The 22489-nt window shown below is 50.2% G+C and overlaps 1 protein-coding gene across 1 annotated transcript in view; it reads right to left on the bottom strand.

Annotated features, from left to right (window-relative positions):
- C24H16orf96 (chromosome 24 C16orf96 homolog) overlaps positions 1-21537 on the bottom strand; it is a 38127-nt gene extending 16590 nt beyond the window's left edge. The window contains exons 1-7 of the mRNA XM_027962076.3: positions 19661-21537; positions 10877-10981; positions 9652-9732; positions 9365-9451; positions 7869-9243; positions 3292-3377; positions 2869-2979 (exon numbers count right to left, since the gene is read on the bottom strand). Coding sequence (XP_027817877.2) covers positions 2869-2979; positions 3292-3377; positions 7869-9243; positions 9365-9451; positions 9652-9732; positions 10877-10981; positions 19661-20083 — 2268 coding nt within the window. The 5' untranslated portion in view covers positions 20084-21537. The remainder of the gene's footprint in view (positions 1-2868; positions 2980-3291; positions 3378-7868; positions 9244-9364; positions 9452-9651; positions 9733-10876; positions 10982-19660) is intronic.
- Positions 21538-22489: the final 952 nt, after the last annotated feature.

The following is a 22489-nucleotide window of genomic DNA, read 5'->3' as shown; positions in this document are numbered from 1 at the left end:
GGTCCTTCCCAGAATTCACGCCTTCCTAGAACCTGTGAACGTGGCCTTATTTGGAAATGGCTCTTTGCAGGTGAAATCAGTTAAGATGCGGTCACACTGGATTAGGGTGGAACACATGGATGAGGAGGCCACGTGAAGACACAAAGACACACACAGAGAAGAAGGCCACGTGACAATGGAGGCAGAGACTCAAGCGATGCGCCTACAAACCAAGGAAACACCTGGAGCCGCTAGAAGCTGGGAGAGGCCAAGAAGGATCCCCCCTGAAGCCTTCAGACAGCACGAGGGCCCTCCAGCACCTTGATTCAGGGCTTTCGGCCTCCAAGAATTGGGAAGAGTACACGTCTCTAGTTTTAAGTCACGTGGTTTGTGGTTATATGTTACAGCAGCCACAGAAATGCCCAGTAAGTGGCAGAATCGGGATTGAAACCAAGGCCTATCTAACTACAACGACAGGCCGCCTCCCAACTGGCTGGTTACTTTGCCTGAATCTGTTTCCTCCTTGCTCAAACGGCATTAATATCACTCCTGCCCCGAGGAAGCCGAGGGGACTAGAAATGGCATCTTCCTAGAAGATTTAGCATTCGATACCCGTCAGCTCTCAGGTCAGTCCTCTTCTGCACTGAGCCAGAGCCCTGGATATCATTGATCGTTCCAAGAACGGCTTTGGATGTATATAACTGATTCACTTGGCTGTACGGCAGAAACTAACACAATATTATAAATCAACTGTACTCCGATAGGAATTTTTAAAAAAGAAAACAAAAAGAATGGTTTTGGGGATTTCCCTGTTGATCCCGTGGTTAAGACTTCACCTTCCAACGCAGGGGAGTGTGGTTTGATCCCTGGTTGGGGAGCTAATGGTCCTACATGCTTCTTGGCCAAAAAAACCAAAACATAAAACAAGCAATACTGTAACAAATTCAATAAAGACTTTAAAAATGGTCCACATCAAAAAAAAAAAAAAAAGAAGAAGAAGAAGAGGTCCTGGAATGCATCCTGTAGCTTATAAAAGATGCCTGCCAGTTTGCAGAGGGCAAATAGTGTTTTCACATTTCCATACTGAGTCAGAAAGAGTTCTGTTCTCATTCACTTTCCTCCTGTATCTTTTGTGAGAAACGCTCCCAAAGCAGCAGTCTGAGGTGATGGAAATGCTTCCATCTGGATGGTTGCTGACATGGCTGCACAAAGAGGCAAAAATGAGTCGAGCGGCTGTGCTTCAAGCCTGGGCAGTTTACTGTGTGCAAATCATGCTTCGATGAAAGACAAACAAATACTATCATTCCCCCGCGAGAAACACAGAAGGGCCCGGGCGCTGTCTGTCTGCTTGACCGCTGTATCGCGGGGCCCTGGAAGGGTGCCTGGTGTGGAGTGAAGGCTCAGTCACGTGGGCTGAATGACGCAGGGGTGATGGGGTATCTCGTGCCACCTGTTACGTCCAGAACGTTTTCTCCCAGCTTTCCAGGTAGAAGGCAGTGTTGGTGGTGTTTCTTCACTAGCCCCGCTGCTGCAACAGAACCAGGGCGGGTGTCTGCCTCCCTCCTCTCTCTGCTGGAAGGGCTCCATGGGGCTGCTGATGATTTGCAGCCCGTGTTCATTTAAGAACTATTTGATGAAGTGTGCTGTATACAAAGCCCCGCTCCAGATCCTTCCGGGGTCCACTTTTAGAAGCAATTAGCTCTTGTTGGCACAAGGGGCAGGAAGGAAGTCCGGACAAAGGCTGACTTGGTCCATTCAGCCTGTTGGGCCAAACTCCTCTTGAGCTTGTCTCAACGAGGGATCAGTGACAGCTTTCTGGAGGCAGATTCTGAGCCCCCCTCCTCCTCCCCCGAGCGGAGTGGGATGTCATACTGGACCCACATCAGACATGCCGGATGAACTGGCTCTGGTCTCCGACCAGGAAGGGCTCCAGTAGGTCCCTAGGGCACAGCATCCCAGCCTTTCTGAAAAGCAGTGGCTAAACAAGAGCCCAGGGTTGGCAGGAGACGGCGCACTTCCTGATCCTGGTACTCACAAGAGTCTCGGCCCAAGACTGTGTATCCTGTGCCCACACATGGCCCAGGCTCCCTGCTCAAGCTGGGCATCAGCTCTCCTTTGATAAGCTTTCCTCCCGTCCAACTTGCCCTGTGCAGGCTGGCCTGGTCACTCCGTGTGATGACCTTCGGAGGGGAGCTCTGCCCTCCCCTCTTGCTCATCACATCCTAGGGCGTCCCACCAACAGCCCCTGACTTGGAATCGAAAGCCCCCACAGGAACCACCTCAGGTGGCTCTGTTTGGGATTTTGCCTCATTACACCCCCAGGGGAAAAGGTCACCTCCTCCCCACTGGGAAGGACGGTGATCTTTTCTCTGAAATCTGGGATGCCTCCGGGACAAGGCTCAGACCGGAATGGTCCCGAGGACCATCAGGCTGGGGTGGTCAGGGCAGCCCAGCCAGCCCACGGGAGGAGGTGTCTGGCTGAGTGACCCCCTGGGAGGTGCTTTTCAGGGTCCTCACATTTCTCATGTCAGACGCCGTTGTTCCATCCAGTCCCTGTGGCGTGAGAGCTCAGATAATAAGCCAGTTTAGGGGAAAGATTAAAGACCTTTCATTCATTGATTCGTTCAGCACATTTTGAGCCGTCACTCGGCGCCAGGTGGGTGACCCCCAGTGGTGAACGAGACAGACCATGTTCACGTGCTCTGGTGTATGTATGGGGGTGAGGTGGCGGGGTTGGTTTGCTTTTTGTGGCTGTCTACTTCACACACAGTGAAATGCCAGGAGAGTGTCCCTGGTTCCCCTGCCTTCAAGGTATCTGTGAAACCTCTGGGAAGTCTCAATATCCCGATGAGGAATCCTCCCCACTCTGGGCCTCCCAGACCTCCGGACCTTTAACTCATCCAGGCGAATCTGGAGCCTGTTCACTGCCCTGTCCAGCACGATGTGGTGGTCCTTTATCATCTCGATCTGGTGGCCCCAAACTCTCTCAAGTTCTTCCTCCTACACAGAAGGGGACACAGACATCTGAGGCCTCTTCTCTTGAGGTCGCCATGGCCAGGAAGGGACTTGAAGAGGGTACTAGCCCGGGGTACCTTCCAGCCCACAGCCTCCTAAACCCTTGTCGGGGGAACCGTACAGCCGCCCACCCTTGGGAGCCCCGCCCCAGACAGAGCAGATCGGCTTCCTTTCGGCTCCAGGACAGATGGTGCTTCTTCGTCTGGAAGGGCAGGACCTGCCCTGGCTCCAGCCATGGACTCTGCCATCACCTCAAACCATCATCTTCTCAATGCCTTTTCTGGCCAGGACACTGACCTTCATCCTGGATTTCTGGAGGTTGCCAATCTTTTCCTGCAAGATGTCCAATGTTGACCCAAGCTTGGAAGAAGCTCCCATGTTAGCTGAAAGCAAAGGAGTGGGTGGCTGTCGGGGACAGGGATGGGGAAAGATGCTTCTAGAGCTCTATCTGCTTCTGTTACAAAGTATCTAAGATGATGTCTTCCAATAGAAGGAAGCTGTGAGCTTGGGGGCCTTTGAGGTCGTCTAAAATTTTCTAGTAATATCTTTTAAAAGAAAAATAGAAAAATTAGCAGGTGAAATTAATTTAAAAAATATTTTTAAATCATTCTAATCCAAAATTGTACAGAAGGCAGTGATCAAGACCATCTCCAAGAAAAACAAATGCAAAAAGGCAAAATGGTTGTCTAAGGAGACCTTAAAAACAGCTGAGAAAAGAAGAGAAGCTAAAGGCAAAGGAGAAAAGGAAAGATATACCCATTTGAATGCAGAGTTCCAAAGAATAGCAAGGAGAGATAAGAAAGCCTTCCTCAGTGATCAATGCAAAGAAATAGAAGAAAACAATAGAATGGGAAAGACTAGAGATCTCTTCAATAAAATTAGAGATACTAAGGGGACATTTCATGCAAAGATGGACACAATAAAGGACAGAAATGGTATGGACCTAACAGAAGCAGAAGATATTGAGAAGAGGTGGCAAGAATACATAGAAGAACTATACAAAAAGATCTTCATGACCCAGATAATCAAGCTGGTGTGATCACTCATCTAGAGCCAGACATCGTGAAATACGAAGTCAAGTGGGCCTTAGGAACATCACTACAAACAAAGCTAGTGGAGGTGATGGAATTCCAGTTGAGCTATTTCATATCCCGCAAGATGATGCTGTGAAAGTACTGCACTCAATATGCCAGCAAATTTGGAAAACTCAGCAGTGGCCACAGGACTGGAAAAGGTCAGTTTTCCTTCCAATCCCAAAGAAAGGCAATGCCAAAGAATGCTCAAACTACCACACAATTGCGCTCATCTCACACGCTAGCAAAGTAATGCTCAAAATTCTCGAAGCCAGGCTTCAACAGTACATGAACCGTGATTCCAGATGTTCAAGCTGGATTTAAAAAAGGCAGAGGAACCAGAGATCCAACTGCCAACATCTGTTGGATCACTGAAAAATCAAGAGAGTTCCAGAAAAACATCTATTTCTGCTTTATTGACTATGCCAAAGCCTTTGACTGTGTTGATCACAACAAACCAGAAAATTCTTAAAAAGATGGGAATACCAGAATCACCTGACCTGCCTCCTGAGAAATCTGTATTCAGGTCAAGGAGCAACGGTTAGAACTGGATATGGAACAACAAACTGGTTCCAAATTGGGAAAGGAGTACATCAAGGCAGTATATTGTCACCCTGCTTATCTAACTTATATGCAGAGTACATCATGAGAAACGCTGGGCTGGAAGAAGCACAAGCTGGAATCAAGAATGCCAGGAGAAATATCAATAACCTCAGATATGCAGATGACACCACACTTATGGCAGAGGGTGAAGAGGAACTAAAGAGCCTCTTGACGAAAGTGAAAGAGGAGAGTGAAAAAATTGGCTTAAAACTCAACATTCAGAAAACGAAGATCATGGCATCTGGTCTCATCACTTCATGGCAAATATATGGGGAAACAGTGGAAACAGTAACAAACCTTATTTTGGGGGGCTCTGAAATCACTGCAGATGGTGATTGCAGCCATGAAAATAAAAAACGCTTGCTCCTTCGAAGAAAAGTTATGACCAACCTAGACAGCATATTAAAAAGCCAACAAAGGTCCATCTAGTCAAAGCTTTGGTTTTTCCAGTAGTCATGTATGGATGTGAGAGTTGGACTATAAAGAAAGCTGAGCACTGAAGAATTGATGCTTTTGAACTGCAGTGTTGGAAAAGACTCTTGAGAGTCCCTTGGACTGCAAGGAAATCCAACCAGTCCATCCTAAAGGAAATCAGTCCTGAGTATTCATTGGAAGGATTGATGCTGAAGCTGAAGCTCCAATACTCTGGCCACCTGATGTGAAGAACTGACTCATTTGAAAAGACCTTGATGCTGGGAAAGATTGAAGGCCAGAGAAGGGAACAACAGAGGATAAAATGGTTGGATGGCATCACCGACTCAATGGACATGAGTTTGAGTAAGCTCCAGGAGTTTATGATGGACAGGGAAGTCTAGTGTGCTGCAGTCCATGGGGTTGCAAAGAGTCAGACACGACTGAGCAACTGAACTGAACTAAACTGAATCCAAAATAGTATCATTTTGGGAATTCCCTGGTGGTCCAGTGGTTAGGATTCCATGCATTCATTGCTGAGGGCATGGGTTCAACCCCTGGGTTCAATCCCTGGATGGGGAATGAAGGTCTCAGGAGCTGCAGGGCCAAAAAAAAGTATCAATTTAACATGTGATCAATAAAATGGTTAACAATAATTTCACATTCTTGTATTTGTAGTAAGCCCTCAATATCCAATGTGCATTTTTAGATTTTTTTTTAATGTGGACCATTTTTAAAGTTTTCACTGAATTTCATACAATGTTGCTTCTGTATTATGTTTTTGTTTTTTTGGCCACGAGGTATGTGGGATCTTAGCTTCCTGACCAGGGATCAAACCCATGCCCCCTGCATTGGAAGGCCAAGTCTTAACCACTGGACCACTGGGAAGTGCCTGGTGTGCACTTTGTATTTGGACCACATGAGAACTTGAACTTGCCCAATTTCAGATATTTGACAGTCTTATGGTATCCTACTAGATAGCTCAGGCCTAGGGAAATCTCTCAGAGAAGGCGATGGCACCCCACTCCAGTACTCTTGCCTGGAAAATCCCATGGACGGAAGAGCCTGGTAGGCTGCAGTCCATGGGGTCATGAAGAGTTGGACATGACTGAGCGACTTCACTTTCCCTTTTCACTTTCATGCATTGGAGAAGGAAATGGCAACCCACTCCAGTGTTCTTGCCTGGAGAATCCCAGGGACGAGGGAGCCTGGTGGGCTGCCGTCTATGGGGTCACACAGAGTTGGACACAACTGAAGTAAGTGACTTAGCAGCAGCAGCAGCAGAAGCAGCAGCAGCAGCAGGGAACTCTCTCTGGAATTTACTGCCCTTCCAGAAATGGTCCTGAGTAAAACTATGGAGTGTTTACTTCTGGGAGTTCATGAAATGTATTATCCCACAACAAGATGCAAAGACAGGTTTAACAAAAAAGGAGTAGGGTGACAAAAAGTACCCTATATCCAGTTTCAGAGGAGAGGCCATAAAGTGATGTCCGGGGCACAGCTAGGAGGGTATGAGAAACTGCAGCCAAGACACATTTACAAGCTATCTTTAGTTTTCTTAGCAGAAGTGGCAGCTGGTCAGAAGTAGAGTTTGGGCTACTATGACTTTATGTTTTATATTCAAATTCATGACTGTCATAACCTGAGCTGTGCCCTGGGATTCAGCAATTGACGTGGATCTGTTTGGCTGCTTGAAGTTCTACTTTTTCAAGATCTGTGGGACCGCACCTGCCCATCAAGGGTGGTGCCAGATATGGATTCGACTTGGGCTAATTCAACTATTACACTTGGCAGAGAGAACAAAAGCAAGATAAGGATTCAAACAGGCGAGGACAGTGGATCTGAAAGTGGGTTCCCTGGGTCACCAGCAGCATAAGCAGCATCCCCTGGAATGGGTTATAAAAAGAAAGTCCTACCCAGGGGTCCTACCTAGATCAACAAGCCAGATCTGGGGCTGGCCCCAGCAGTCTGTGACTTACCAAGACCCCCAGGGATGCTGGGGCAAGCTTAAGGTTCAGAACTTCTAGGGTAGGCCACTCCCCACCCTCCATTTCCCACAGTGAACATATGCTCATAGTGTGCATGAACTGGGAACATAAATCTATTGGTCCTGTGTGGTCATTCGTGTCCAACTCGGCAGCGCCATGGACTGTAGCCCACCAGGCTCTTTTGTCCATGGGGATTCTCCAGGTAAGGATCCTGGAGCGGGTTGCCATTTCCTATTCCAAAGGATCTTCCTGACCCAGGGATGGAACCTGTATCTCTTGCGCCTCCTGTACTGGCAAGTGGGGTCTTTACTACCAGCACCACCTAGGAAGCCCCCTATTGGTGCTACTACCCCCTAGAACATGACTGGCCTTTAAGGAAATTTATGTTTGCCCAGCTTTGTTCCAAATCCCAAATTGACCACATCATCTGGGGTCTGTTCAGTGCGCCTAGAAACTCTGGGTGATCTGAACTTATCAAAACATTGTACAGCAGTACTGTTTTATGGACAATTGAAAGGGAATTTCCAAGAGTAATTCTGACTTGTGGTTTTCCTCTTCAAGCACCAACTTTAGACTGTAACCATCCCTCTCCCTTAATAGAAGACCTCACTGTACATTCATTGAAGAGAATAGACTAGTAAGAGATTAATGCTAAAGCCAAAGGAATGAATGGCTAACGGTGGTATTAGCCAAGTGGTAACATTTTGTTGGGGTAGCTAAATGGAGAGGAGGTGCGTCTCAAAGGCCACAGGGAGGGCCTGAGCCCTTGTTACCCTTCCAAGAGCCAGGCCGGGCCTACCTAGGTAAGTCATACGCTGCTGCAGGTTAGATGACAGCTGGGCCAACTCTTCTTTCAGGGTGTCGTGTCTGACGGGCATCTGGGCTAAGTGGCTCATGGAATACCTGACGGCCTTCTTCTTTTCTTCAGGAGTCGTGGCATGTTTGGCAGCCAGCATGGCCTTGGACATGTCAGGAGGGACAGAGACAGGAGAGTATGCAGGACAGAGCAAGTCCTCATCCTCCACTTCCAGCAAGTCCTCCACCTCCCCCTCGGGGAAGGCTCCGCGAGAGGGCCCCGCTCCCAGAAATTCTGCAAGCACCCCCAAGGGCCCAGCTGTGGCTGCGGCGGTTGCTACAGTGGCCAATTTGGTGGCAGGGGCGTCCCTGATCAGCTTGGCAGCGGCCTTGGCCGCCCGGGCTGCTGATGTGGCCACATCAGAGGTGTAGGAGGCAGCGGCCGCGGCCGTGAGGGCAGCGCTGGGTTTCATCTGCTGAACGACAGACCAGAATCCCTTAGGGAAGCCTCCTGGCGGGACCTCAGCCCTCGGGGCTCTGTCCAGAGGCCCTCCCCTTTCCACGGAGGAGTAGTCTTCCTCCTTTTCTGAGACAGCTGAGAGCTTAGACATGTCTCCTGGGTAGTACATGGACCGCTGTGAACGAGGCCAAGCTGAGCCCAGCTCCATGGCTGGGGGTGGGGCTCTGAAGCCCTGGAACCTGGCAGGCGGGAAGCCCATTGGGCCTAGGCCAGGCTGGAAGCCCCAGAAAGGCCCAGGGCTAGTCCCGGGAAAGCCTCTGGGAGGAGGCCAGCCTTGTGGTGGTACAGTCCAGGATCCTGATGGTGTGGGTTGAAGGCCCGGGGCAGGTTCCAGTTCAGGGGCAGGCCCAGGTCCGAACACAGGCCCAGGCCCAGGAGCAGGCCCAGGTCCGAATGCAGGCCCAGATCCAGATGAAGGCCCAGGTCCAGGCACAGGCCCAGGCCCAGATGAAGGTCCAGGCCCAGGAGCAGGCCCAGGCCTGGGTCCAGATGAAGGTCCAGGCCCAGGAGCAGGCTCAGGTCTGAACTTAGGCGCAGCTTCGGATGAAGGCCCAGGCCCAGGCACAGGCCTGGGTCCCAATGCAAGCCCAGGCCCAGGCCCAGGCTCTAGCACTTGGGGCTGGTCTGGCCCCTCGGCCCCAAGGAGCAGAGCTTCTTGGGCAGACTCCTCCTCCAGTAGCTGCCCCGGCGCCTGGTACTGCCAGATGGTCTCCAGGAACCTGGGGTGCCGGATGGCCTCTGAGAAGTGGCTGAGACCCCCTCCTCCGCGGTCCTCGGCTGTCTGGGCAACGGCGGTCTCCGAGGCGAGCTCTGAGATCTGCCACAGGTCGGAGTCTCCCAGCAGTTGTGGAGCAGCTCCCTGTGGGATGTGGGGCTGGTCTGGTGGGGCTGCTCCAAACCAGCTCATGATCACCCTGCCCCCCACCCTGTCACCCGTCCCTCCCCAACCCCGGTCCCCCTCCGCCATGTCCTTCCTTTACCGGGATGAACATGGCCTCGTGGAGACTGCTCCAGAGCACCAGGTCCTCGGGTTTAGGGATGGTGGTCACCTTGCTCTGGAGAGAAGCCTGCGGATGGGATGGGGAAGGAGGTGGGGAACAAGGGTTGTGAACCCAGAGGGTGCGGTGCTCTCAGCGGCTTCCTCCTCCACACTTGCAAACAGAGGGGCCTTTCCAGACTGTTCTCCTCTTCCCCCCTCCCTGCCACTGCACACCCCTGGGCCTGGAGGGCATGGATCTGGGGTGGGAGGATGGGGCTGGGCCCTCACCACTTCCCGCTGCAGTGCACTCATCTTCCGGTTCTGCCCTCTCAAATCTTCTGAGAAGGCGTCTATTCTTTGTGGACTGATCTGTCAAATGAGCCAAGCCTGTGAGCCAGAGTGTGCAGGGTATGGTCCCGGCCCAGGTTCTTCCCCAGTGCAAATGTAAGGCCTTAGACCGAGAGACCGAGAGAGAAGAACAGGTTCCAAAACAAGCGTTTCTCACTGGGTGGGAAAGGGTTCCTTGGGCAAATAAGTTTGGGAAATGCTAGGCTTAAAAATCATGTAAGGGGTTTCTGTACTGTAGGATGCTGTAGAGCCTTCAGTGGACCAAAGTACATTAAGAATCTCCAAGAAGCAGGCTGAGAAGGCATTGTTGCCAAACAGATTTGACCAAGGATCCTATTTAGCGTTTCATAATACAGTTTCCTCACAGTCCCCTTGCTGCTACAGAAGGGAGCTACCCAGCCCCAAAATGAAATTCTCAGAGTTGCCATGATGACCAACTGTGTACACTGACCTGTACATTAGGGATGATAAGGTAAATGTTGTTATTTGGGGGCGAGTTGTAAAACCTCAGCCACAAAACTAGCTAGAGGGTGTGGAGGTCTGGCTTTTAAGCCCAGATCTGACTCACCAGCTGTGACCTTACATTTCAGGGATTTCACATCCTTTCACATCATCGTAATATCTGGTTGATATCCTTAGGGCTACAGAAGGAGCTAGAATATATGCCTATGCTAGGTTTACTCTACTTTTCAGTGTGAACCAAGTTTTCCAGACAAAGAATTAGTACTCTCTTTCTGCTAAGCTGGTGGACTTTAAGTCTGGAGCTGCCAGGACTTCAGGAGTAGCTGCCTGAGAATGAAGCCAACCGAGAGGAAAGTGCCACTGAAGGAGAAACCTTGAGGTGGTATGAGCACCTTGATCTGGCTATGCCTGACAGCATTCCTGACATTTTTAGTAAATGAGACAATACATTATGTTGCCTAAGGCAGAATGGACTAGGTTTCTGTCACTCACAAATGTCTTTTCACAGTAGGGTGAGGATCATGGTGGAAACTGCAGAGAGTTCAGTGGGATGGGCCAAGTGGCTGGGCCATGTCAGGCCCTTCTCTTGCCCCCATAGCTATGTTCTTTGACTAACAATAGGCTTCTTGGATTTATCTGGTCATCCCAACCGCCAGAGGTCCAAGCAGCATGACCATTATGAGGGATGATGGGGAGGGTCTACCTTCTCAAATACGTCTTTCAGCATGGCCACCTCCTTCCCGAGGGTTTCAACGGAGACCTTGAGTGCATAAATGTCCGTGAGCAAATCCTGCAGGGTTCTTATGGACTGAAGAGGGAGAAGAAAGGAAAATGTGAAGTTGAGTGTAGCTAGCGGAAAAGACAGGAAAAGTGTGGAAGCTCTCTGGTGCTAGTCATGGTTCTTGAAGTCTTCTTGGCTCTTCCAAGGCCTAGGCTGGAACATATTCAGAGGCCATAAAATGACAGTGAAGTCAAGCGTGCTCTGAGCTCTAAGGGGCCTAAGTGGGAAGGGGGCAACCCTGGGTGTGAATGTGTTCAGTAAGCAGGAGTCATTCATCAGGAAGCATCTCATGCCCTTTAGTGAGAACCACCGGAGGATCAACTAGGCAGCCACTGGATTTACATTTTCAAAGGGTCCTTATGGCTGCATGCGTACATTCACCCTGGGAGAGTAAGGGGAAAAGCCAGAGGAGGAGGGAGGAGACTTCAAAGCAAGAGCTAACGGATGCAATACTGATCTTATTGCTCAGCTCCTCCGATGACTGGAGCTGTTCCTGCATTTTCCTAGATTTTGAAGTCTTCAATCATTAAATGGGTATGAAAAAATGTGATAATGTATGTAGAGGGTATAGTGTATAGTTAGGCATTCAGATAACAAAAATAACAAATGGTGAAATGGCAGAAGTCCTTCTTATCTGTGGTGGTAATGGTGGTGGTTTAGTTGCTAAGTCATGTCTGATTCTTGCGACCCCATCCATGGACTATAACCTCCCAGGCTCCTCTGTCCACGGGTAATTACATTAAATGTAAATGGTTGAAACTGAATTACATTAAATGTAAACGTAAACATTAAAAGGCACAGACTGGCAGAATAGATAAGAAAATATGATCCTACCTCATACTATCTAAAAGAGACACATTTTATTATCTATTTATTAATTTTAGGCTGCACTATGCAGCATATGGGATCTTAGTTCTCCAGTAGGGATCTTTTAGTTGTGGCGTGCAGGATCTTTAGTTGTGCCATATGGGATCTAGTTCCCTGACCAGAGATTGAACCTGGGCCCTCTGCATTGGGAGTGCAGAGTCTCAGCCACTGGACATCAGCGAAGTCCTAAGATATAATAATTATAAACATATATACACCTAGTAGTGAAGCCCTAAAAATATATGCGGCAAAATCTGAGAGAACGGAAAGGAGAAATAGTTGAAGACTTCAATATCCCATTTTCAATAATGGATATAACAACTAGACAGAAGATCATCAAGGAAACAGGAGATCTGAACATCACTATAGACCAGCTGGATGTTACAGACATCTACAAGACACTCCACTCAACAGAGGCACAATACACACAGGACATTCTACAGGATAGCCTATACTAAGGCCATAAAACAAAACTCAATAAATTTAAAAAGGATTGAAGTCATACAAAATGCATGATTTTTGTATAACAAAAATATATAACAATGGAATTAAATTGGAAATCAGTAGCATTTGATTTGGAATTTGAAAGTTCACAAATATTTGGAAATTAAACAGCCCTGTCCTGACTAAACAACGGGTCAAAGAAGAAATTGCAAAGGAAATTAGAAACACTTTGAGATGAATTAAAAGGAAACTACTAGGACTTCCCTAGAGATGCAGTTGTTAAGACTCCCTGCTCCCAATGCAGGAGGCCTGAGTTTGGTCCCTGGTCTTAGAACTAGAGCCCATATGCTGCAACTGTGAGTCTGCTCGCTACAACTGAAGATCCTGTGTGCAGCAACTAAGACCCCGCACAGCCAAACAGACAGATAAATAAGCTTTCTAAAAACAGATAAAATGAAAACACAAACACACCAAAACTTATGGGATGTAGCTAAAACAGTGCTTAAAGAGAAATTTTAGCTGGAAGTGACTATATTAACAAAGAAGAAAGATCTCAAATCAACAGTCTAGCCGTCAACCTTAAGACACTGGGGAAAGCAGATCAAAAGAAACCTAAAGGGGATAGGAAAAATGAAATGATAAAGATTGGAGTGGAAACTAATGAAAGAGAAAATGAAGAATAACACAGGAAATCAATGAAACTAAAAGCTGGTTCTTTGAAAAGATCAACAGTAAACCTTTTGCTAGACGGACCAAGAGAAGAAGAGAAGATTCAAATTACTAGAATGAGAAATGAAATAGGGAACATTGCTATTGACCCTACAGAAATAAAAAAAAATTATGAAGGAATACTATGAACAGTTGTATGCCAGCAAATTAGATAAGTTGGATAAGATGGACAAATTCCCAGAAAGACATAAACTTCCAAAGCTGACTCAAGGAAAAAAAATAGATAATCTGAATAGACCTGAAACAAGTAAAATGATTGAATTATCAAAACAAAAACAACACATGAAGAAAGGCCAAGCCCCGGCGGCTTTACCGATGACTTTTATGAAACCTTTAAAGGAGAATTAATACCAACTCTTAACACATTATTGACTAGACGTATTAACGCTACTGGTGTTAGTTTCTGCAAAAGTCCCTGGATCAGTAAGGTGTTAACAACCTTCTCCAGGGACTTCCCCAGTGGTCCGGTGGTTAAGAATCCACCTGCCAATGGAGGGCACACAGGTTTGATCCCTGGTCCAGGAAGACCCCACATGCCACAGAGCAACAAAGCCCACGCGCCACAGCTACTGAGGACCACTTGCCGAGAGCCCGTGCTCAGCAGGGAGAGAAGCCCCTGCAACGAGCAGCCCACGCACCACAACGAAGAGAAGCCCCCACTCACTGCAACTAGAGAAAGTCTGTACACAGCAATGAAGATGTAGTGTAGCTAAAAATGAATAAATAAATAATAGATCTGGTAGAAAAAAAAAAAAACACAACAAACTTTTCCAAAAAACAGAATTCCAAACTCATTCTATGAGGCCAGTATTGCACTGATAAAAATCAAAGACACCACAGGAAAACTACAATATGGATACAAAACTCCTCAACAAAATGCTAGCAAACTGAATCCATAAACATATAAGACAAATAATCCAATTAAAAATCGGCAAAGACCTGAACAGACATTTCTCCAAAGATGATATACAAATGACTAATAAGCACACGAAAAGGTGCTCAGCATCGTTAGTGATAGTCGCTCCGTCGTGTCTGACTCTTTGCAACCCCATGGACTGCAGCCCATACAGTTGATAAATACAATTATCTACCAAAAAAAAAAAATTACTGATACATGCTACAGATAAACCTAAAGATATTATGGTAAGTGAGGAATGGGGCTCAAGGAGGCACAGGAGTGGAGAGTGAAAGCTAATGGTTTAAGGGGGTTCTTTTTGGGTTGTTGAAAATGTCCTAAAACTGTGAAAGTTGCACACGTGTGAGTATACTAAAATCGCTGCATTCTATGTGTGTGTGTGCTACGTCGTTTCAGTCATGTCCGACTCTTTGTGACCCCATGGACTACAGCCCACCGGGCTCCCCTGTCCACGGGGTTCTCCAGGCAAGAATACTGGAATGGGTTGCCATGCCTTCCTCCAGGGGATCTTCCCAATCCAGGGACTGAACCCAGGTCTCATGTCTCCTGCATTGACAAGCAGGTTCTTTACAACAAGCACCACATGGGAAGCCCATTGCATTGTATACTTCATTTTAAACTGAGGTATAGGGACTTCCCTGGTAGTCCCATGCTTAAGACCTCGCCTTCCCATGCAGTGGGTGCAGGTTTGATCCCTGTCCTGGGAGCTAAGATCCCACCTGCCTCGCAGCCAAAAAAATCAAAACATAAAACTGAAGCAATTTGGTAACAACTTCAGTAAGGACTTTAAAGATGGTCCACGTTGAAAAAAAACAAAACTTACATGAATTGAGTACAATTAGTATATAACACTGCTATACACTTTAAATGGATGGACTCTCTGTTATGTGGAATATATCTCAATAAAGCTTTAAAAAATAGCATTTTTGTTTTACCTGGGGGAAATTGTCAACACTGTCTATTGAATAGTATTTATGAGTTATTGTTAATTTTGCTGGGAGTGATAATGGTATGAAGAGACTGGTTTTCCAAGGCCTTATCTTCTGTAGGTGAAAACACGCTTTTCGGAGAAATCCACAAGGACCAGGTGCCCCATCTATGCAGGACTCCTCCCCCTCCCCTTGTCTCTCCAGGTGTAACCAGAAGGACCAAGTTACCTGAGCAGGTATCAACCTCCCTCCCATGGGGAAGTGCAGGGCAAACCCAGAAAAGATGGCCTGGCTGTCCTGAGGGCAAGGGCTGCACCAGAGAGGAGGAAGACTCTTCTCAAGAGGTGCTGGTATCAAAGGCTCAGCAGTAAAGAATCCGCCTGCAAGGCAGGAGACTCAGGAGACGCAGGTTCGATCCTTGCATTGGGAAGATCCCCTAGAGGAGGGCATGGCAACCCACTCCAGTATCCTTGCCTAGAGACTCCCAGGGACAGAGGAGCCTGGCGGGCTACAGTTCTTAGTGTCACAAAGAGTTGGAAATGACTGAAGCACCTTAGCATGCACAGTGGGACCTACGAGTGTATTTATGGCAACAGGGTGAGCCCAAACAATCTTAATAATAAATAACAAACAGCGGCCCCTCATTTTCCCCCGTGGCCGGCCAGCAGGGGTTATCATCACAGATGAGATAACCGAGACCTCAAGGAGACAGGCAGGGTCTTCTGAACAACTTTCTAAAGCTCCTGGTCAGGGCTGCCTGGGAACCTGTGATTCCGGGAGACTCCCTGGCGCCCAAAGTCTGGGTCGGCACCCCCATGGAAGTTATGGAGATGACACACAGTGGGCCAGGAGCCCATGCTTTCTAACTCAGCAGTTCTCGACAGGGCAGTCTGGGCCCCAACGGGCATTTGGCCAAGTCTGGAGACATTTCTGGTCGTCATGACTAAGGGGTGCCCTGTCCTCTAGTGGCCGGAGGCCAAGGATGCTGCTTAGTGTCCTCAGTGCACGGGACACTCTCCACCACAGAGAAGCCCCTGGCCCCAGATGTTAACCATGCCGAAGGTTAGAAACTGCAATCTAAGCCTGCTTAGTGAGGCCCTGCTGTCCCGCTCCCGAGTCCCCAAACCCGGCAGTGTGCTGACCAGGAGCACCAACCCTCATGCCATGCCTGTAGGTCCTCCCAAGCCATCTCTCCAGACGTCCCCTGGGTGCCTGCCTTAGTCTCCAGGGCGCCATTCACCCTGTCTGGGATGGATGCCGGGGCTGGCAGACTTGTCTTTCCCCATAAGGGGTGGCATTTGGTCTGCCAGACTGACTGATGCAGGCGGTGGTGGGGTGGGTGGTGGGGGTATGTTGCAGACTCTTAGCTAAGCAGCCTGTACCACCCTAGAACCAGCTACCATGGCAACCCTAACAATGGGTCACCGTTGTAACCCCAGCATCCTCAGACAGGCTGGGACTTGGTGACATTCTGTAACGGTGGTGGGGATATTCCTAGGTGCACAAGCAGTCCTCTGAGGGCGGCGTGACCAGTTCCAAACCTGTCTACCAGTCCGCTGTGTGAGCTGGCTGGGACATTCTGGGTAATCGTGATTTCTAAAAGCCTTCATCCATCAAGGCAGGCTGCTCTGGAGGGGCTGACACCTCAGACACCACCCAGCTCTGAGGCCTGCACAACCTGCCCTCGGCCACCCCTGCAGCCTGCTGTGTGTCTAGCAACAATTCTTGTCTTAAGGTCTATCTGTCTGCGGTTAGTACAGTCACTTTGGCTCCCTTCTGGCTGTTACCTGTGTGCAATATCTTTTTCTCTCCAACCTGTTTGTCTTTGAAGCAAAGTGCGTCTCTTGGAGACAGCATATGGCTTAGATTATGGGGTTTTTTTTTTTCCTTTCTTTTAACTGCTTCTGCCAATCCCTGCTTTTCATGCATATGGTAAAACACACAAAGCATTACTAAAGTGCACAATTTGGGGGCATTCGGCACATGCACAAGTGTGTACGACCATCACCACTGTTTAGTGTTCCAGAACATTTTCGTCACTTCTAAAAGAAAGCCTGTTCCCACCAGGGCTCAACCTCCAGCCCCTGGCAACCGCCACTTTCTGTCACTACGGACTGGTCTATTCTGGGCAGATTGCCTGTGAACAGAGTCATGCACGGTGCGGTCCTCTGTGCCCAGAGGCTCTCACTGAGCACAGGAATTCACGGTTCACACTATGCCGCTTTGCCCCTCATCTCATCAGCCACCTTGGCCAGAACAGACGTCCAGCTCTGTGCTGAGTGGTTCCCACGCTTTATCTTGCTTAATTGTTGTAACAATCTTGGAAGGAGGAAGCCACGGCCGCCCCTCACCCTTCCGGGTGATAAGTGGCGAGGCATCTCAGCGTCCACATTCCTATGCCTTCCGCTTGCCCACTCAGCACAGGCTGAGTCTGGCTCCCTGTTTTCTAACCCTGACCTCTCTGCGCCTCCATTTCCTCATGTGTAAGCTCAGGATAATGACAGCACCTGCCTCTTAAGAGTCGCTAAGAAGATTGACGGAGGAACAGATGTAGCGCCCGGCTCACCTGGCACGCAGTGAGCTTATTCTCAAGATCACTCCCCCGGGGATGGGGCCAGTCGGGGAGCTAGGGTGAAAGGGAAATGAGGAGAAGGGGCATGAGACCCAGCAAAGTTAGACTGGTGGACTCTGGCCTGTCCTTCTCGTGGCCCAGCGACTCTGGGTTCTAGGAAGGGAGTTAGGCTTGTCTGACATCTCTACAAAACCCTGGCACCGGGGCTCCCACCTTTCTCAGCTTAGACATAAAGCCTGGTGGCCCCTGTGTGTGGATACCGTCTGGGGTGCCTGCTAGTCGAGGCAGCGGGAACAGGCCCCAAGGGGCTCTAATTCTTAGGCACCACCCTGCCTGTCTGGCCAGGAGTGGACGCCTGACCCCAGGTGGGCTGTCTCATTCTCTTACCCAAAAATTATAATCAGAAAACCTGGAGACTAGCGTCTGGAAGCTGAGACGGGTTAAAGCCATATTCAAGATGCAGGTTGAAGTGAAGGCTTTCACCCTATCAGGCCTGCCCACCTACTTTCTTCCTTTTTTGCTGCTGCTGAGAAACCCCTGCATCCCTCAAATAATACACACTCCTTTATTTAAAAAGAGTCTCAACCCAAATGCCTGCCAACAGCTGAGTGGTTAAACCCGATGTTGTCTGTCCCTACAACAGAATACTATTCAGCCATAAAAGGGGGTGAAGCACAGACCCAGGCTACAATGTGGGTGAACCTGGGAAATCTGGGGCTCAGAGAGAGAAGCCAGACACAAAAGGCCACATACTGCATGATTCCATTTATATGAAATGCCCAGATCTGGTAAAACATTAGGGCCAGAGAGCAGGTGGGTCTTGTCGGGGAGTAGGGTGGGGAGTGACAAGGACACAGGGTTCCTTTTGGAGCCACAGAAACGGTTTAGAAGGGGACAGGGGTGGTGCTTGTATTACATTATCAATGAGCCAAAATGCCACATGGTTGTTCACTTTATGCTATGTGACTTACACCTCAATTTAAAAAAGAAGAGTGTTGGGGAGTTAACTGGTCGTCCAGTGGCTAAGACTCTGTGCTCCCTATGCAGGGGGCCCAGGTTCCATCTCTGGGTCAGGGGACTAGATCCTACATGCTGCAACTAAGACCCGAGCAGCCAAACAAATAAAAATCTTTTTAAAATAAAAATAAATTTAAACACAAGAGAGTTAATCTAAGACGTCGTGAAATGGTCCCTCCGTGCAATGGATGTCCTCTGGCGCCCCCGCACACCCATCCTCCGCCCCTACTCAGCGCCCCCAGGAGCTGCCGGCAGGCTGTGCCCTCCACACCCCGGGGTGCTCTGACTTCTGGCCCTACTGTGTGGCCATGGGAGGAAGGGAGGAGAGAGGAGCCGGAGTATTTATTCCCCAGGATCCAACTCTTCCCCAAGGCTGCAGCTCCGGATGGATAACTGTGTGTGGGGTGGGGGGCAGGCGAGCGAGTGGTCCCAGGTGGGTCCTGAAACAGGAGGCCTCAGCTCACCACCTGTTCCACCGTCACAGGCTCTGCACCCTCAGCCAATCCATGAACGTTTCATGCTGTCAGTTTCCTCGCCCGTAGGTCCTATGCTTCCCAGGGGGCTCAGATGGGAAAGAATCCGCCAGTGATTCAGGAGACCAGGGTTTGATCCCTGGGTTGGGAAGATCCCCAGAGAAGGAAATGGCAACCCACTCCAGTATTCTTGCCTGGAGTATCCTGTGGACAGAGGAACCTGGGGGCTACAGTCCATGGGGTCACAAAGAGTCAGATATGACTGAGCAACTAACACTTTCAGTTTCTTCACAGCAGATCCTATAAGTCGATTATTTTTTTCCCCCCACTGAGGTGATATTCACATAACATACCATTTGAAAGTGTATGGTTCAGTGAATGCGTTTAGGGCACTCACAATGCGGTGCAATCGCCAGCTCTCTGTGGTTCTAACACCTCGGCATCACCCCCAAAAGGAAGCCCCGTAACCACTAGGCAGTCTCTCCCACGCCTGCTCCCTCCAGCCCCTGGCAGCCACTCATCAGCTTTCTGTCTCTGTGTATGCGCCCCCTCCAGACACTGTGGCCTTCTTCCCTCTATGCTGATGAAGGATGCAAACCTGGCCACTCAGGTTGCAAACTCAGGTTCCACCTGAGTCCAAAGCCGAATCCCTCCCCATTTAAGGGAAGGGCCTCTCATCGGGGGTGGAGGGGCGGGTGGGGTGAACGCCGGGCAGGAGAGTCAAGGTGGAGGGCTGTGTCTGGAGGCTGGGCGGCTTACCTTGGCCACAGCTTCCTCGTTGCCCTCCACCTTCTTCTGGAGCCTGATCAGGTTCCACAGCTCCTGGGCAGGCTGCCTGGTGCCCTGGCTGCTCTCCAGCAGCTGGGCAGTGGATGGCACGTCCCTCAGCGCGGCCAGCTGGCTCTCCAGCTTGTCCACGCGGCTCACCAGGTGGTCGAAGATGTTGCCGAGCCTCTTCAGGGGGCTGAGGGTGGGTTGGGCGTCCCCTTCCCGTGGCGGGAATGTGATGGACAGAGAGGCTTGGAGGAAGTCCTCATCCCCTGAGAGGTCCTTTTCCAGCTCCGCCATGTGGATGTGCTCCAGGATGCCATGGAGCAGGAAGTGCAGGGCCTTGAAGTTCACCACCCCGCACTGCGGGATGGCGATGTTGACCAGCTCCGAGAACTTGAGCGAGAAGCTCATTTTGCCAGGGTCATGGGCTGGCCCCAGCCAGCCTTCTGGGTGTGTATGGGGACAAGCGGTGGCTTTCAGTGGGCCCTTGGGTGGCACGGACAGGTCCTCAGGCTCCTGGGGAGCCTGCAAGTCACAGTGGTCAGGGAGAGAATGGCCTCTGCCCTGGTTGGAGCTCAGAGCACTTTCCAGTTGCTAGGACACCAGAGAACGTGGGTGAGAGGGTGAGCTTCCGAGAGCCTAGGGTAGGCAGAGTAGCTGCTCAGTTAGTCTCTGAGCAATGTTCCAACAGACCCATGGGCCGTCTTTTATAAATACGCTGTGTGTGCTAAGTCGCTTGGGGCTTCTCTCCACTTGAGATGCGCAGGTTTGGTAGTTGTGGCTGGTGGGCTTAGTTGCCCTTGTGGCATATGGGATTTCGGTTCCCTGACCCGGGATGGAACCTGTGTCCTCTGCTTTGGGAGGCAGATTCTTAACCACTGGACCTCCAGGGAAGTCCCCAGGCTGACTTAATTTAAGTCCTTCAGTTCTGTAAGAGCTGATGACCCCTTCTGGGAAGCAGGCAGGGGGGTGACAGAGAAGCAGCTCACTCCTTGGAAGCCTCTAGAATCAGGACTCCTCCTTGGAGTTAGGAAACCCTAGGTTCCTACTCTGGGAGCCCAACAAACTGAGTAGATGTCAGTTCGCTAGCAGACACCAAAGCAAGCCCTGAATTTCTCCTTGTGTAATTGAAGAGAATTCATGTTGGAGCGGACACTTTTTGTAGCATCAGTGTAAATTTCACATAAACCATCAGTCAAGTATGCAGTTCATGATGGGCCTCCAAAAGTCAATGGAGTCTCTAGGGAAAGACCAGCCTGACTCTGGGGTGGTTTTCATGGTCTGGGTTTGGCAATCAAGGTCTCTGTCTTCAGGATCTGACAACCACTTGCACTGTGGCAGGTGATGTCTGCTGTCCAAAGCCTGAAGTGCAGGGCCTGCTCAGTGAGAGGACCGGACAGCTCACGTGTACGAAAGCGGGAGGTCTAACCACACACAGTCCAGCTAATGACCTCCTGCCCTGCACGCTTCTCTCTAGGTACTGAGATGAGCATCCTGGGTTGACTCCAGCCACCCTCGGCTACAAGGGGGTGCAAAAGAGGAGAGAGGCAGCTTGGACAGGGAACTGGCCCTGGCTGGGGGGGTGGTTCACTCCTGTGACGGTAATGTCCCAGGAGCCCTGACTGACAAGGCTGCTGCACCCCGTGATGAGCTCAAGACCTAACAAGACCAGTCCTGGTCATGCCTGAACTCAGCCAAGAACGGAACGTCGTCCAGACTACAAACACGACCATGTGTGACAGCGGCCTCCCCGGTCCCAACCCGAGGCGTGAGGGGCTCTTCCCTCCTCCCTCAATGGCAGGAGCCACATGCCCTGAAGCCAGGGGCGGCTCCCCTGCACCTCTCCTCACAGGGCCGGCCACGCCCAGCCCACTGGACCCCACCCACCCACTGCATAAGCAGGCAGGCAGGAGCTGCACTCTGGGGTCTCCAGCTCCCAGGCTACCTCATCAGTCAAGGACTGACCCTTGAAGCCAGCAGCGGGCTGAGCCCATGGCGCCTGCCACCTCAGACGGAGGTCCCAGTAATGGTGGATTTAGCTGCCTCTGAGTGGCCACCACGATATCTGGCTGGTACTTCTTCAGACCTGGCCTCTTTCTGGTGCAGCACCTTTCTGCCAGGGTGTAATACCCACCAGGCTTGAGCCGCCCCAGCAGCCCTGCTCAGCCACTGGTTGGTGCCACAGTGGGCCCCTCCCCCAGGTAAGCTACCTGACATTGAGCAACTGTCCACCAGCAGCCATTAGTGGTCCTGCTCAGCCACTGGTTGGTGCCGCAGCGGGCCCCACCCCCTCCCGTATATAACAGGAGCCGGATTTCCACTGAGGGAAGATGGTGTTTTTGAGACACCAGGCTGCCATCTCCTCAGTCTGCTGCACGTGCTCATTCGCTCAGTTGTGTCCAGCGCTTTGCAGCCCTACGGGCTGTAGCCCATCAGGCTCCTCTCTCCATGGGATTCTCTAAGGCAAGAACACTGGAGCAGGTTGCCATGCCCTCCTCCAGCATCTTTGCGACCCAGGGATCAAACCCGCGTCTCTTATGTCTCCTGCATTGGCAGGCAGGTCCTATAGCACTGGCGCCACCTGGGAAGGCCCTCTGCCTGCTAGGTTTCCAATTTAAGTCATCATTCCTGTTCCAACAACTCAGCTCCCGATTTACTGGCCTGTCGTGAGGTGAGCAGACAGAGCTTGGGCTCAGCGACAACCACACGGCTCCTGTGCTGGCTGAGCCGAGTGGCCGCTTCTCAACCAGTTAGACCGTTAGACTGGCTTCGCTCCTCCAGCCTTCCCGATAAGACTGGTTAGCACACCAGTCACAG

This window comes from Ovis aries, chromosome 24 (assembly GCF_016772045.2).
Source record: "Ovis aries strain OAR_USU_Benz2616 breed Rambouillet chromosome 24, ARS-UI_Ramb_v3.0, whole genome shotgun sequence".
Classification (NCBI taxonomy): Eukaryota; Metazoa; Chordata; class Mammalia; order Artiodactyla; family Bovidae; genus Ovis; species Ovis aries.
This window is presented reverse-complemented; position numbering and strand designations above follow the sequence as displayed.